Source organism: Equus asinus, chromosome 20 (assembly GCF_041296235.1).
Source record: "Equus asinus isolate D_3611 breed Donkey chromosome 20, EquAss-T2T_v2, whole genome shotgun sequence".
In the NCBI taxonomy this organism is placed as follows: Eukaryota; Metazoa; Chordata; class Mammalia; order Perissodactyla; family Equidae; genus Equus; species Equus asinus.
In genome coordinates this window covers 87,649,608-87,662,190 of record NC_091809.1, presented here as the reverse complement: position 1 = coordinate 87,662,190, position 12,583 = coordinate 87,649,608, and the positions used below count along the sequence as shown (strand labels likewise).

Below are 12,583 nucleotides of genomic sequence, written 5' to 3'. Positions count from 1 at the left end.
CCTGCTTCCTTGTTAAGCGTTGGGATCATGTTAAAAGGATTTCAGTTAACTCAAGGGACAATAGATATCTTGAAACAGGGTGGTTTCCCATCTACTTGATGGTGTGACAGCCCCCCATGAAAAGTGCAGCGTGATCAGATTCTAGATTTTGTAGCTCTTTTTAGATGAAATAGCATTTATTATCCATGACTTTGAAACTGCCAAAGACTTGAAGTCAAAAGTGCTTATAAGCATACATGGTGCCTTTGCCAAAAGCACTGCATTTGATTACAATCTTGACTAATTGATCTAATGTTTTATAGGCCTGGACAAACAATAATTTTATATTTGAGGGGTTTTTTTAGAAAAGCTATTTTTATTTTATAACTTTTGATATAATAAAAGCAAGAACTACTGCTATTTTAAAAAGTTGCTAAAGTTTGATCTTATTCTGTGGTAGTGAATATGAAAACTGAAGTCACTTTACGTCATAGAAGGCTCTTTCAATGATAGATATTGAAGAATTAGGGGTCTTCACATTCTTCAGTGACTTTCTTGCTCTGAATGAGAAAATTCTGTACTCTGAATTTTTATTTGTCTTCTATAACTCCATTTCCCCATCCTCAAGAGTTAGTGCTTACTAGGGTATGAATAATCACAACTTTTGCGTAGCAGTTTAAATTTCATCTTAAATCAATCATTAACTTCAAAGATTCAAATGAGAGCCAGATGAGTGAATTTTTTTCCTTATCATAGAAAAAATAGGCCAAGGTAACATATCTCACACCCTCAGGATGAGAGAGAAGAATTGGAGTCTTCATGCTGCCTCCAGTTATGCATCAGTCTATCATCTAACCCATCTCTGCTCATTCAGTTTGTCCAGTGAAGAATGGAATATTAATTCTCTCCAATCTTCTATTCAGTATTACAGAGAGAAAAGAAAAAAGGAAAATTACTTTTTTTTGTATTTAATAATTTATTATCAATTTAGAAAGGCAAAAATATATACATATAACAGTTACAAGTTCAAAAGACATATCATAAATTAGGTAGTTATACCAACTGACATTACAAGAAATAAAGTATTCAACTATTAGTTTTTCTGGTTCACAAGTTGTTTTCAGAGAGAATAAGATGCCCCATAAACAGGAAGTGATTTTCCCATTATCCTTCAGTTATTTAGTAACATTTCTCAGACTATTTCATTTTCCATCTAATTCTCTAGCCAAAATTAATGGTTAGAATTTGACCAGGATGAAGAAATATGTACTCATATTCTGTTATTATTTACTCCAGCTCTCTACTCTTTCACGTAATAGACTTTGGCCACATCTCTATAACAACATCCAACTGTACATCCACACATCTCACTGCCTTTCTGCTGACTGGTATCCCAGGCTTAGAAGACTTCCAAATCTGGATCTCCATCCCTTTCAGCTTCATGTACCTTTTGGCTGTGATAGGCAATGGCCTGGTTGTGGCGGTGGTAGCCTGGGACAGAAGCCTCCATGAACCCATGTATGTCTTCCTGGGGATGCTGGCATTCAACGACGTCCTCCTTTGTACTGTCACAGTACCCAAAATGCTTCTCATCTTCTGGCAGGGCTCTTCCCTGTCCACCTTTCCTGCCTGCCTCACACAGATGTTTTTTGTTCACGCTCTCTTCCTCTCTGAATCTGCTGTTCTACTGGCCATGGCTTTTGATCGCTATGTGGCTATCTGTTCACCTCTCCATTATGCAACCCTACTTACAGGCTCTCTCATTAGCAAGGTGGGCCTGGCTCTGGTGGCTCGAAGTGTGGCTGTGGTCACCCCAGGTGTCCTCCTCATTCTCCGGCTACACTTCTGCCAGAGCAATATCATCCACCATACCTACTGTGAGAACATGGGCATCGCCAAGTTGGCCTGCAATAGCATTGCCCTTAATAGCATTTATGGGCTCACTGCTGCTCTCCTCACCACAGGGCTGGACTTTGTCCTCATCTCCCTGTCCTACTGGCTAATTCTGAGAACAGTCTTCCGACTACCTTCTAGGGAAGCCCGGACAAAGGCCTTTGGAACCTGTGGAGCTCATATATGTGTCATCTTAATATTCTATACTCTGGCCTTCTTTTCTTTCTTTACCCATCGCTTTGGAAAGCATGTGCCCAGGCATGCCCTTATCCTCCTGGCAAACCTCTACTTACTGGTGCCACCTACCATGAATCCCATTGTTTAGGGAGTGAAGACAAAAGAGATAAAGATGAGAGTACTAGGACTCTGTAGCCAAACAAAATGACCCAAGGGTAATGAAGCAACAATGAACAGCAGAGTCCACCATGGAGGAAGAGGCCCAAACGTCAAATTTGAATCAATCTTGGCAGATCTGTCCCCACAACCCTTAACCTCTGAATAGAGCTTTAAAAATTCATATTTACAAATACTGTATTCCTGACATGGGATAAACAGGAACTGCTCACTCACCATTGAAGAGTATCTCAAAATAGTAAAGTAACAATTAATGGAATATCACTGTAATAGCACAAGGGACTTAAATATCCTTTTTGTAATACACAATGTCTCTTTTATATCAATTTGCTATAGACAGGACAAAATGTCAAACTCCATATGTTCAGGGATTAGCTCTGAATCTGGTCTCACCATAACACCTAGAGGACTCAGAATAAACAAATAATTTAATAAATATCTGTCGGAAGGATAAATGTCTTCCTTAATCAAATAATAAATGCTAATGATTTGAACTCCCTGATAGGTCCCTATATGTTATATAGGACCTATAAGTAAAATACTTCTTTCTGTTTTCTCTCAAAAACCTTTCCTTTAGCTTCCAGAAAATATCTATTTCTTATCTCCTGTAATATCTTGGTGTAATAGAGACTTTCACTTACCAACAATAGAAAAATTACTTTGGTTAGATTAGGTAAACAAAAAACAGGATATTTCATGGAAGCATTCTGAGTTATGCCATGATAACCAAGGATAACTTGAATATCTATAACTCAAGAAGGACAAAAGCCAGGTTGCCTTAGGACCTCAACAGCAGGAGAGCCTAAGCTTCTTTAGTGGATTCGGTGTCTCAGTTGCAATGATTATGGGACAGAAAGTACAATAACCTAATAGTGGGTCAAACTGCTGAACCTAAATCAATCTGTTATACCTCTTAACATTCTGACTTAATGGGGATGAAATTGTATCAGGATAATTCTTAGGAAAAGGAAAAGAAAATCATGGCAAATGGTCAGAATTATGTTCACTTGATTCATTTGGTACTTTTATATACACACATGCAATTTTCCTGGTTTAGCTCTTCGCACAGCAAGCATTCTTGTTGATTGTGTCTATAGGACCTGGGAGATACTTTATCGTCTGTAAACCTATCTGCCATAATTCCTGCAATGTAATCTCTTTTCTCCACTGGAAAACACTCACCTCTTGATTAATGAAAGAGCTAAATATTTCCCTGGCATCACACAATAAAAAAGCACATCATGAACATAACATATACCTGGTCAAGTGGTTGAGTTAATTAGATTGAGTGCCTTGAAAATATTTACATGGTTATCATCCTCTTTATAAATGCATATGGCTGTTTCTATATTCTGTGTGTAATTAGGTGGTTATGCATGCTGTAATTTTTTTTAGGAAATTATATTTTTATTATTTATCAAATCGAATGACTGAATGACTAAATGGGACAATGAGGTATTTTGCAACAATGCTTTGTATAAAGAAAATGCCAAACATTTAGATGGTAAAGGAAATGGTGATCTTCTCTACTATTATTTTTTCTTGCCAATGTGTTTTGTCACAAAGGACCTTCTGCAGCAGAGAGATAATCAGTGCATATTCCAAAGAGTAGCATTTGACATTATGAAAACAGCTGCATTGCACTTTTGCCTAGTGATAAAGGATTTGAATACAAAAATGAATTATTATTTGGGCTTCTGGATATCTTACAGAATCTGTAGGAAGGCAGAGAATGCTTTCAGAAGGCAAATAAATACTCATGACTTTACCAAACAAGCTAACATGAATAAGAGTGTCTCCTAATTTATAAATCCGTATACAAATGAGATAGATGCTCCAATCATATTACTATAATCCTAGGCAAGAATAAGAGGGCTTCTTGTTTTAAGAGCACTAGCTACTTGTCGGAGGAATGTACTCCAGCTTTCACTAAGACTCCTAAAACACGATAATGTATCTTTTCTCATTTCATAACACAACCTTCCCTTCCATTTATTCATTCATTCATATATTCAATGCTTGATCTCTTCACCAACTGTATTTTACTGGGAAGAATGACCTTATTTTGAGAATATGTGTTTTCTAAATATTTTGGTAAAATATATTTTATGAATGTAATGTGACTCTAGTAATTAAATTTGAGGAGCTAGTATAGTAGACTATAATTTATAAACTCCAAAGTTGGGTTATCTGTGTATCAAAAGCTGGGTTATCTGTGTATAGATCCACTTGAAATAGTTTTTCTGATATGTGAAATGCAAAATCTAGGATTCAAAAGTTTAAATATATTTCTGTTAGCAAATTTGATAAAGGTTTTTATTTTTTGGAGCACAAGCACTAGGAAAGGTATGTTCAGCATACATAGGTTGAAAATATATTTTATATTTTAATATCATTTTAAACATGATATATATTCTTAAATGTTACTTGTAAAATGTAAAGCTGATGATAATGTTCACATTCTCCTCAAAATTGTCCTTTTTCCTATCAATTTTACTTGGCTAGTGTATTACACTGAATAATATCTAAATTTGATGTCCCTATAACAGGCTTTATTTTTAGTTGATATGCCTTTGATCAAGGTGAATGTGCTGAAGGAGATGCAATGAGAATAGAATCAAGAAATAGGACAAAGTGGGGTAGGGACAGACATAGTTGAATGAAATCAGAGAGTAGAAATAAGTTCATGCAAATTCTATATGTACTCCATATGCCTGAAATTTGTAATCCTTTTAGTCAATGAGATCTCTTTTATTATATGAAATCTAGGCTCAAGACAGGTCAAATCTTTTCTGGCAATATGTTTTTTGAATATCCAAACTAGTCCTTCTATATTCAATGATTTATTCCTTTCTTTATCATTTATACATTCAATAATTAATAACTGACTTTACATCAAGCATAGTGCTGATTATTACAGCGAGCAAATTTTTGGAGGCACACTTATTACAGTAGCTAAAATAAGATATGTGAAAACATATTTCTTATTATTGAGATTTACATAAATTATTGGAGCTATAAAGCATTCTTAAAGTCTTCTTTTTTACTCTTTGCTTATTTTTTGTCTTTGAACAAGTGTACTTAAGCAAACTAAGAAAATTCAATTAACTTTGCAAGCTTTTTCTACAACTCTATGCACTGCCACATGCGAGGTAATTTCAGAGTTATAAGAAAAGACAGTGTTGTATATTGAACAGATTTCTATATAAAAATTAAGACACCTGAATTATCTGTTTCCTGCTACCACAAACTTGTAAGTAGCTATAACTCAGTGAGTCATATTTTTTTTTACATTTAAACAAATAGTATAACTTACATTGTTATTAAGATACATTTATTTCAATGCTATAATCCCTGGCTTCACACGACAATATCTGAGAGCTTTCAAAAATTACGGAGTCTCAGCTTTCTATAAGATAAAACTTATTTGTAATAATTAAGTAAAAGAAAAATAAATATGGAGAGGGCCCCTTTTTATTCCTGAGGAAACTAAATCTCCTCAAGAATAAAAGGGCAGAAGATGTGTATAAACTTTTAAAAGATAATATTAATGAACCATGAGGATTGATGACTTCTGCTTTTAACCCTAATATGCTCTTATATCAAGAAAAGAGTTTTTCCATCTTGAAAAAATATAAAATAAGCAGGTTTACAAACACACTTAAATAACAAGAAAAACAATATAAGATTCTTGAGAAAACATGGAATGTCAACAAGCAAAGAAACGTGGGTTTAGTATATTTAAGGAAAACTTCATGGATAAGTGACCATGAATAAAGGATGTGATTAGAAATGGAGGAGAATAGATGGAAATGATTTCCCACACACTTCACTACAACATATTCATACTTAAAGGAGATTTATGAAACATATGTTAAGGAAGGCTATATAATCTCAGTGGACACCAACGCTCTCCTGTAGGACATTTTTGTGATGCTTGTTGGCTCTCTTTCTGCTCTTTAAGAAGTCTTTCTCTGGTGCCAACACACCTAAGGCAAACACTATGTATTTACATCATTAAGACTGATACCATCAGTGTCTTGAGAACATGATTACATCACAGCAAGAGTGATTTTTTGGGGGAGAAGCAGGTGGAGAATTCCTTGGCGTATCTGCTTAGTCTTCACACTATAGATGATTGGGTTGAGCACAGGTGGAACTAATAAGTAGATATGACCCATGAGGATGAGACTGAGTGGGGAAGAGTGTTTGCCAAAACGATGGATGATAGATAGCCCAATCATAGGCACATATAGAATGAGGACAGCACAGATATGGGATACACATGTGTTGAGGGCCTTAAATCTCCCCTCACGAGATGAAATCTTTAATACTGAGTGAAGGATGAACACATAAGAAACAAAAATACCCAGAGAGTCCATGCCCCACAGCATAGTGATCACAATCATCCCATATATAATATTAAATTTGGTATCAGCACAGGCAAGGCGAATAATGTCTTGATGCAGACAATAGGAATGAGAAAGGATGTGGGAGTGGCAGAAGGGAAAGAAGGGCAGCCGGGCCAGAAGTGGAATCACTGCAAAGGCATTCCTAAGAAGAGCTGCAATTCCAATTTTAGTGATAAGTCTTGGGGTGAGAATGGTCACATATTGCAGAGGGTGGCAGATGGCCACATAGCGGTCAAGGGCCATGGCCAACAGAACAGATGATTCAGTGAAGGAGAAAGTGTGAATGAAAAACATTTGGACCACACAGATGTTGAACTGGATCTCCCTGGAAATGGACCACAACACCCTGAAGAGTGATATCATTGTGGGCATAGACATGCCCATGTCAGTGAGAGAAAGCATGGCCAGGAAGTAGTACATGGGCTCATGGAGCCTGGGGTCTGTCCGCACGATATGCAGGATGGTGCAGTTACCCATTATTCCACCCAGGTAGAGGAGACAGAATGGGATGGAAATCCAGTGGTGAAATTCCTCATATCCAGGGATACCTGTGAGATAGAATGTGGAGGACAGGGAATTGCTGGAGTTTAACGTTGCCATGGGGCTTACCGGTAAACCACAATCCAGTTTCACAATCACACTCCACTGGAGAAGGCAGTGACAAGATCAGCATCTATGTCAGGAAAAAAACAAAACAAGGCTTCAATCCTTATCTATAATCACTCCTAAATTTATCACCACATTTTTTCTTAGTCTTTCTTCATTGCATTGCTCAGTGTTGTCAGTTAAGTAAAATATCTGCTTTTTAACCACAAGTACTTTCCCTTCTGCTTCCAGATGCAGACCCATCAACATCGTCTCTGAACATGGACGATCCTCTTCTGAAGACACTACCAAGCACCACACACACAACCTCTTCTAGAATACATTTTTGATTTTATAATTTTCTTTAGTAACTTTCCTGGCTGGTGTTACTGGTCTTAAAATAGGCTTTGTTTTAACTGCATCCTGCAGTTTTACATGAAATACTTTCATTTTTCTGAGCCTGGTAGCTTTTACAATATTACTAGATCACCATGCAGAGTATCTTTACAGAATTCAGGCAAGTTTTGGTCTACATGGTTCTTGTTCTTACTAACATATCTGCCACTATATAATTGATGCCACAGGCCTGGTATCCACAAATAGTGAACTCTAATATCAGTTTGGTCTTGGACCAGCATCCCCAAAATATAAAGACAGGTTAAGATATATTTGAAGAATATGTGAATTTTTAAAATTATAATGATAAAATATATATTTTTATATGTAATGCTCTTAGACTAACGGTTTGTATAATTTAAGAAACATACATTAGACTCTGATTCTAATTTTAAAGATTTAGAACCCTCTTCCTATTATCTTTCAGAAATGATCATTTAGAGACAGTTTCTTTATATGAAAAAATGCAAAACGATACATAGCATCGTGTAAAGATAGAGTAGAAACTAATGATTCAAAGCAAAAACAAGAGAAAGCAAAATAACAAAAAAATTATAATGCTCAGAAAAAGCCTATTGACATCTGACTTTGACATTAAATCCTTTCTACTCAGACCGAGTGAGAAAATATATTTCCCCCGAGTAGACTCCAGTACTTCTGTGGTCAAGAGAAACATCTCTGAAGTAAGAAGGATGAGCCTCTCTCTCAAAATTCCACAAATTCATCACTTGCCAAACATCCATTCTCACCAAAATGGTGTTTTGAGAATTTACAATCCATAGGATAGATTGCTTCACACTGTATATTAATAAATCAGTATCTTCTTGTCTTATAAAGTTTACTTTAGCCCTTTGAATCATCAAATTCTCTTAAATTTCTTCTAGTCCCATGCAGACAAACTTAGAATGCAGAATATTTTTTGCCTAGAATGCTTAATAAGGACTATTTTCTAGGAAATTAAAGACCCATAATCAAGGAAGCAAATAAGCAAACTCCAGAGATAAATTCAGTCTTTCTGATGGTTCAGCTCATAATTAAATTTTACCCATATATTGTATGAACTGATACTTCTGGCCCTGCTAATTTCCTCAATCTGCCTGGCTTATTACCTCCCCAAATTCCTGCTTATCTGCTTACCCTCCTTTCTATTTTTGGACTCATTGTTACCTTCAATACCTAGATTTTCCTATATTTTCTGTTCTTTTTGTTGATTCTTTTCCAATTTCTCGTCCACAGTCCAAACTTAGAAACCTACCTTCCTTTCACTTCACTGCTTAATCAGTTCAGACCATTTCTCTGGTCTTATAACCTCCTTCTTCCACTGCCAAAAAGGAGCAAACATGAAGTTTAATTGAAAACTGGTAAGTATCTGATGTGGGGGCCGGTCCGAACAACTTAAATCATCTCAATGACTTTTTATTGAGGTTTTCAGGAGACAACTGTCCACCATCTCCCTTGTTCAGACTCTGTTCCTCTGCTTCTGCTATCGCATCAACCTAGGTTATATTCTGATTCCACTGCTTGCTAATTTTTAAATTTTAGACAAATGATTTATTTCTCTCTGTACCAAAGTTGCCTCCTCTGTAAACTGAAGATAACAACTCGACAGGTTTGTGCTAAGGATTAAAAGAGATATTGTAGGTAAAATACTTAGCATACACCCTTACATCCAGTGACTGTAAAATAATGGTGATGATGATGATGGTGAAGACTACAATGACGATGACAACAACAATAATATCAACAGTAAATCTTTGAAATATAATGGGAGTGATTAAGATATGGGGACACTAAAGAGTATTCTTCCATAGAAGAAAGCCCCATGAGCAGGCATCTCACAAAATAACCTAGGTAGGCTGAGGGTCAGAAGTGAATTATATCTTTTTCAGCTCCCTTTCATCCAGTGATGATTCAGTTTAGCCAGAGATATGAATTTCTTCTTGATGTTTTCTCTTCTCCAAAATTACTCTGATAATTATAATAACCCTACCTGTATACTTTCTTTTTGTTCACTCCCAATTTGGGGGGGGAGGAAAGAAAAGACTCTAAGGTAGAGTAGGAAGTCTCATCAAGAAAAGGAATGAGATCTTTAGGACTTCAGTCAGATAGGAATCTGAGCAGCAACATCAGTATTCTGAAGCTACCCCAACATAAAAATTCACTATATTCCATATCTTCACTAGGATCTGATCTACCTATTATTCCCAAACCCCTTATATCGTAGCACTCGTTCATTTTTGCAGTCCAGCTGCTGTTGCTCCTGATCCTATAATTTCAATCTCATTTACATGGCCTTCTGATGCCTTCCACCATTCCCCAGAGGAGGAGGAATGGAGTGAGTTAGTTGCGGAGTTAGTTTATAAGCTCCAAAATCTGAAGGACTTATAGTGTACGGTTTAGACCTCTGAGCTGCAATTCAAGTCACATTAAAAATCAGATACTTGGAATTGGAAGGGACCTTGGATGTTGTCTGGTGTACTCCCAATCTCACTCTGGAGATAGTCCTTCATCCTATGAAAGCATCATGCCAACGGGCACAGAGGAGAACACTAACCATAAAGTCTAGGACATCTCAGGCAAGTCCTATCTGAAAAGAACTGAATCTGGCTTGAATGCTACGAGCATGGGGATGAACAATAAAGACATTTGGATGAAAATTATGTCCTGTGATGGACTGAGAACTTCTTCCTTCTTGAACCAGTCTCTTAGTCCTCCTTCTCACACTTTGGATGTCTTCCCTCCTCTCTTTTGTCTCTGAAGTCTCCCTTTGTATTTTCCTATTACCTCCCGCTTTTATTTTTCCCAGGTTTCACATACTTGTAGAATGCTTCCTCTTGCTGTAAGAGATGACTCTAATGCTCAGAGACAGAAAGATGAGTTAGTAAGTCTTTCTCCAGTCCTTAGAGATATGAGGCCCCAGGATAAATGCAAGAGAGTGTATGTAACCCTGTCAGTGCCATGATTTCAGTTTATGGCCTTTCCCAAGCACCTCTCTCCACCACTCAGATTGCAGCAGCATATTGCAGCTTGGGAATACAGAGGCAAGAAACCAACAGAGATTCTCAAATATTTATTGCCTCAACGTCTGGAACAAATGATGTAGCATGAGATGAAATATTTGTTTGTATCAAGAATACAATAGGGTAGTAAATAATTTTAAACATGGTGTAGCCAAAGTACATAGCATTCATTACCTAAAAGCTGGAAGTGACTCTAGTTCAGTTCTATTATTATATACCAGATCAAAACGAGACCCACTTATATGATTTGCTCCCTCAAAATCATACAGTAGGAAGTATGTATATGGGAAATCTCTGTAACTTCCACTCAATTTTGCTATGAACCTAAATTGTTCTACAAAATAAAATCTCTTCAAAAAAAATCAAACAATATTCAATAAAGGCAATGTTATCATTCAAGTCTGTTTCTTTAGAGTGGTACTGTCTTCACTGTGCCAAAGATTTCTTCATGAAACAGATTAGATTCATCTGATCTTACTATAAATAGAAGCATTTAGTCAATGAATAAAACTCCCTATCTTTGTCAACAATATTGACTTCTAATGTCTAATGGTGATTGAACCATGCAGCAGGATTGGCACGCGGACTGGTAAATGATGAGACATCTCTAAGCAGGGTAGAAGTTCCATTTCTAATGTCAGTCCTGTTTAGTACAGAAATTACTTTTATAATGTGGTCAGTTGTTAATCTTTTCAACTGTGCATTTGATCTCGGCCATATTGTTTTAATTATAACACAACGAATCTATCATCTTTTCACTCAACTCAGATATTGTTTATTGCATATGTGTTATAGCTTTCTAATGTTCAGGCACCATTAAATTTAATACATTCAATTGAGAATTGGTGTTTTTAGAAATTGATGACCCCAATAGAAGTGATAGTTCTCACAAAGAAAATTTTCTTCTTTACTAAAGAAATTCACCGTCTACTGATAGTCTATGAAATTGAGAGGTTATTTATACCTTGCTACTAGAAAAATCCCACAACTCCATTGTCAGAAGTCTCCTTCTGAACATACCAGAGAAATGATTTGAACTTACTTGCTTCACTGCCAAGGGGTGCCTCAGAATTCTCCTTATACTTTAATTTCTTTAACATTAATTTAAATCATTTTGACATCATCTAAATTTGATATGATCAAGATTCCCAAACTTAGAGGATTATTAGTCGATGCAACCATACTCCTTTTCCAAACAGTGTACATATTTCTCATGCATAAAATAGAAGGATAAAAAAGAAATTTCACTTACCACTGGCAAATTCTTCAGCAACCTTAGGTCACAAGATCAATTTTGAGTGGCGTACTAGAATAGGGTGAATGTGATGGACAAATATCCACATAGAGATATAGATAGAACACTACCTAGACCACAAAGCATGAGAGAGAATCAAAATATGAGTCAGAGTGGTTTCTGGGAGAAGGGCAGGCTTAGTCTATTTTCCAGATATACCTTGGTCTGTGCCTTGACCATACTGGACTGCATCAAAAGGTCCTTTTGCTCTCTAGCTTCTTGTTTGACTTGGTCAATGATGAGAACTGACAGGAATACAGAAAAACGTTCAGTTGGGGGGTTTACTCCCCACCAAGCCCTCATTCTGGCTTCCTTATGGTGGCTGCATCTCTCTACAGGTGTCTTCCTCCACATGCTGCCCTTTCCAAGTTCTGGTAAACTCTTTTTCCCTTTCCACTTCAGGACTGCTGATGGCAACAAACTCCCATCTGAAATTTTGTACACACACACACAGACACATATATATTCCCCCTTCTTGGATTTCCTCAATCCTGCCCACATATTTTCGATGACATGTTTATCAAATTCTTCATTATCCAGTCTGCGCATGACATCTGTTTCCTGACAGAACCTTAATTAAGGAGACATTTCTGCCTTATATGCATGTATACGTCTCTGTCATTTTCTATCTCTATCTCTGTGTTTATCAT

The 12,583-nt window shown here is 36.5% G+C and overlaps 2 protein-coding genes across 2 annotated transcripts; one reads left to right on the top strand and one right to left on the bottom strand.

Moving 5' to 3' along the window:
- Positions 1–1,420: 1,420 nt before the first annotated feature.
- LOC106830134 (olfactory receptor 52B2-like) lies at positions 1,421–2,197 on the top strand. The gene has a single exon (XM_014839561.3). The coding sequence runs from the start codon at positions 1,421–1,423 to the stop codon at positions 2,195–2,197; it is 777 nt and encodes a 258-aa protein (XP_014695047.3).
- A 4,081-nt stretch (positions 2,198–6,278) lies between these two features.
- Positions 6,279–7,238, bottom strand: LOC106830133 (olfactory receptor 51G2-like). Its single transcript, XM_014839560.1, has one exon. The coding sequence runs from the start codon at positions 7,236–7,238 to the stop codon at positions 6,279–6,281; it is 960 nt and encodes a 319-aa protein (XP_014695046.1).
- Positions 7,239–12,583: the final 5,345 nt, after the last annotated feature.

Excerpts from the sequence above, each read along its gene's own strand:
- LOC106830134 (XM_014839561.3), top strand. The coding sequence starts at position 1,421 with ATGTACCTTTTGGCTGTGATAGGCAATGGCCTGGTTGTGGCGGTGGTA.
- LOC106830133 (XM_014839560.1), bottom strand. The coding sequence starts at position 7,238 with ATGGCAACGTTAAACTCCAGCAATTCCCTGTCCTCCACATTCTATCTC.